At 30.9% G+C, this 1,901-nt stretch overlaps 1 protein-coding gene across 1 annotated transcript; it reads left to right on the forward strand.

The window, feature by feature from the left end:
• Positions 1–120: 120 nt before the first annotated feature.
• Positions 121–1,827, forward strand: LOC105315957 (deoxynucleoside triphosphate triphosphohydrolase SAMHD1-like; the record flags this gene model as incomplete). Its single annotated transcript, XM_011410738.1, has 9 exons — positions 121–357; positions 691–731; positions 783–888; positions 943–1,000; positions 1,045–1,246; positions 1,293–1,424; positions 1,532–1,567; positions 1,617–1,711; positions 1,758–1,827. Coding segments are annotated over 9 exons (977 nt in total), but the record flags the coding sequence as incomplete, so codon positions are not given.
• Positions 1,828–1,901: the final 74 nt, after the last annotated feature.

The following is a 1,901-nucleotide window of genomic DNA, read 5'->3' on the forward strand; positions in this document are numbered from 1 at the left end:
TACTATGCATTCATTGGTATCAGCATTAAAGAAATTGGGGGAGATTGCAGTGGCTGATGGGATACAAAAAAAATGTGAGAGGCACATAAAAGTGTATTATATTGTGTGAAATTTTTTTAGTGGATCCTGCATGTTTAACTCTTGATCGCTACATATCTGATGACTGTTTAACAGAATTGCTACCCCAACTAGCTGTTATCTTGCACTCTGAGGGTATTATTGAAAAAATTAAGCTGTCCCCAAATGATCAACTGCACTCAATTAAAGTGGCACTGTGGAAAGGTGTTGCTTCTGATCAGCGTAATCTTGAAAAGTTTGCTAGTGTTTTAAGGGAAAATGATGCTGCAGATATTGCAAGTAGCATTGAAAGAGATTATTGTATGTCCAATAATAGTAATTATAATAATATTATGGCAAACTTATTTTTGTAGCTGCTGCAAGCACAGAAGCTGCAGGTAATTAAGAATTGTTTTAGCTCAAAGCTTGAAGTCTGGCTTGGTATTTCCAAATTTTCAGAAAGCAATATTTATCAACAAGTGTATATAATTTATTGTGGCAAGTCCCAAAAATTTGCCTGGAAATTTACCTTTTGTAATAGTAATAAAATGCTTTCATGTTATGGTCAATACCCTGGCCTGGTGCCCTTTATCTAATCTTTTACTAAATATACTGTACTTTTGGTGTATATAGGCCAAAGGCAACTAATTCTACAACCAAACCCCAGCCCTTTGGTAACTATTTGATTTTAAATCAATCTCACACTGCATGATTATCTTTATCAGATATTTGAAGATGAAATATATGGAGATATTGTTATTGATCATCCCTTGATTGTGAAAATTATCAAAACACGTCAATTTCAGAGATTAAAAGATATCAAGCAATTAGGTAGATATATGAATTTCTATAATATTAGACTGAATTATTTTTTTATTCTTGTAGGATTTACTTACCAAAATATACCAAAAGCAAATTATTCAAGACTTCAACACAGTATTGGGTAAAAATATGTAGGTGTATAATAATTTTAACCGTAAATTATAGCATGTACTATCTTGCTGGAGAATATCTTAAAGAACTTTGTAAGAATCAACCTGAACTGAAGGCACATATATCTGAGTCTGATGTTTTGTGCGTACAAATTGCTGCTCTTTGTTATAATCTGGGTTTTGGTCCTTTCTCTCATACTTTTAATATGTTTCTGAAGGAAGTAAAAAAAGGAGATAAAGCCGAAAATCCTTGGGATGTAAACGTACATAAATTTTAGTTATAAATTTTATTATTTGTTGCAGAATGTTTCTGTTAAAATGTTTGAATACATGTTAGAAGACACTAAAGATTTAATGGCATCCTTTGAAGAATATTTTAAAAATCCTGAAGAAAATATTGCATTTATCAAAGAACTTATGAGAGGAAATAATGAGGTTTGCCAAATTTTAAAAAGTATTGAGTTTCTGTAATTTTGCATGAATATAATACAAACTGAGTGTGCCAAACTTTCATATTTTATATTTTATTGTAATTATTATAGCGAAAAAAGTACAAAGGCAAAGAATTTCTATATGAGGTATGAAACAATCTTACATGTATTATGCTATGTATATACTCTACATCAGATTATATTAAATGAAAGTGGTTTGAATGTCAATGTAATTGATTACACAACACGTGATGCTGCTGTTTTGGGAACGAAAGTCACTTTCAAATGGAGGTAGTTATACATTGGTGACAACATGTAGAGTTCAATTTATTTACAGAGTATTTCTTACCAAAATTCGTGTTTTGAAGTGTACTGATGGTAAACTACATATCTGCTTTCATGAAGACGTTAGAAAACATTTGTAATGTACTTTTAACCATACTTATAGGATTTGGAGACATACAATGATTTCTTTAGCACT

The sequence above is a fragment of the Amphimedon queenslandica genome, unplaced genomic scaffold (genome assembly GCF_000090795.2).
Source record: "Amphimedon queenslandica unplaced genomic scaffold, v1.1 AMPQUscaffold_6584_Cont21459, whole genome shotgun sequence".
NCBI classification, from domain to species: domain Eukaryota; kingdom Metazoa; phylum Porifera; class Demospongiae; order Haplosclerida; family Niphatidae; genus Amphimedon; species Amphimedon queenslandica.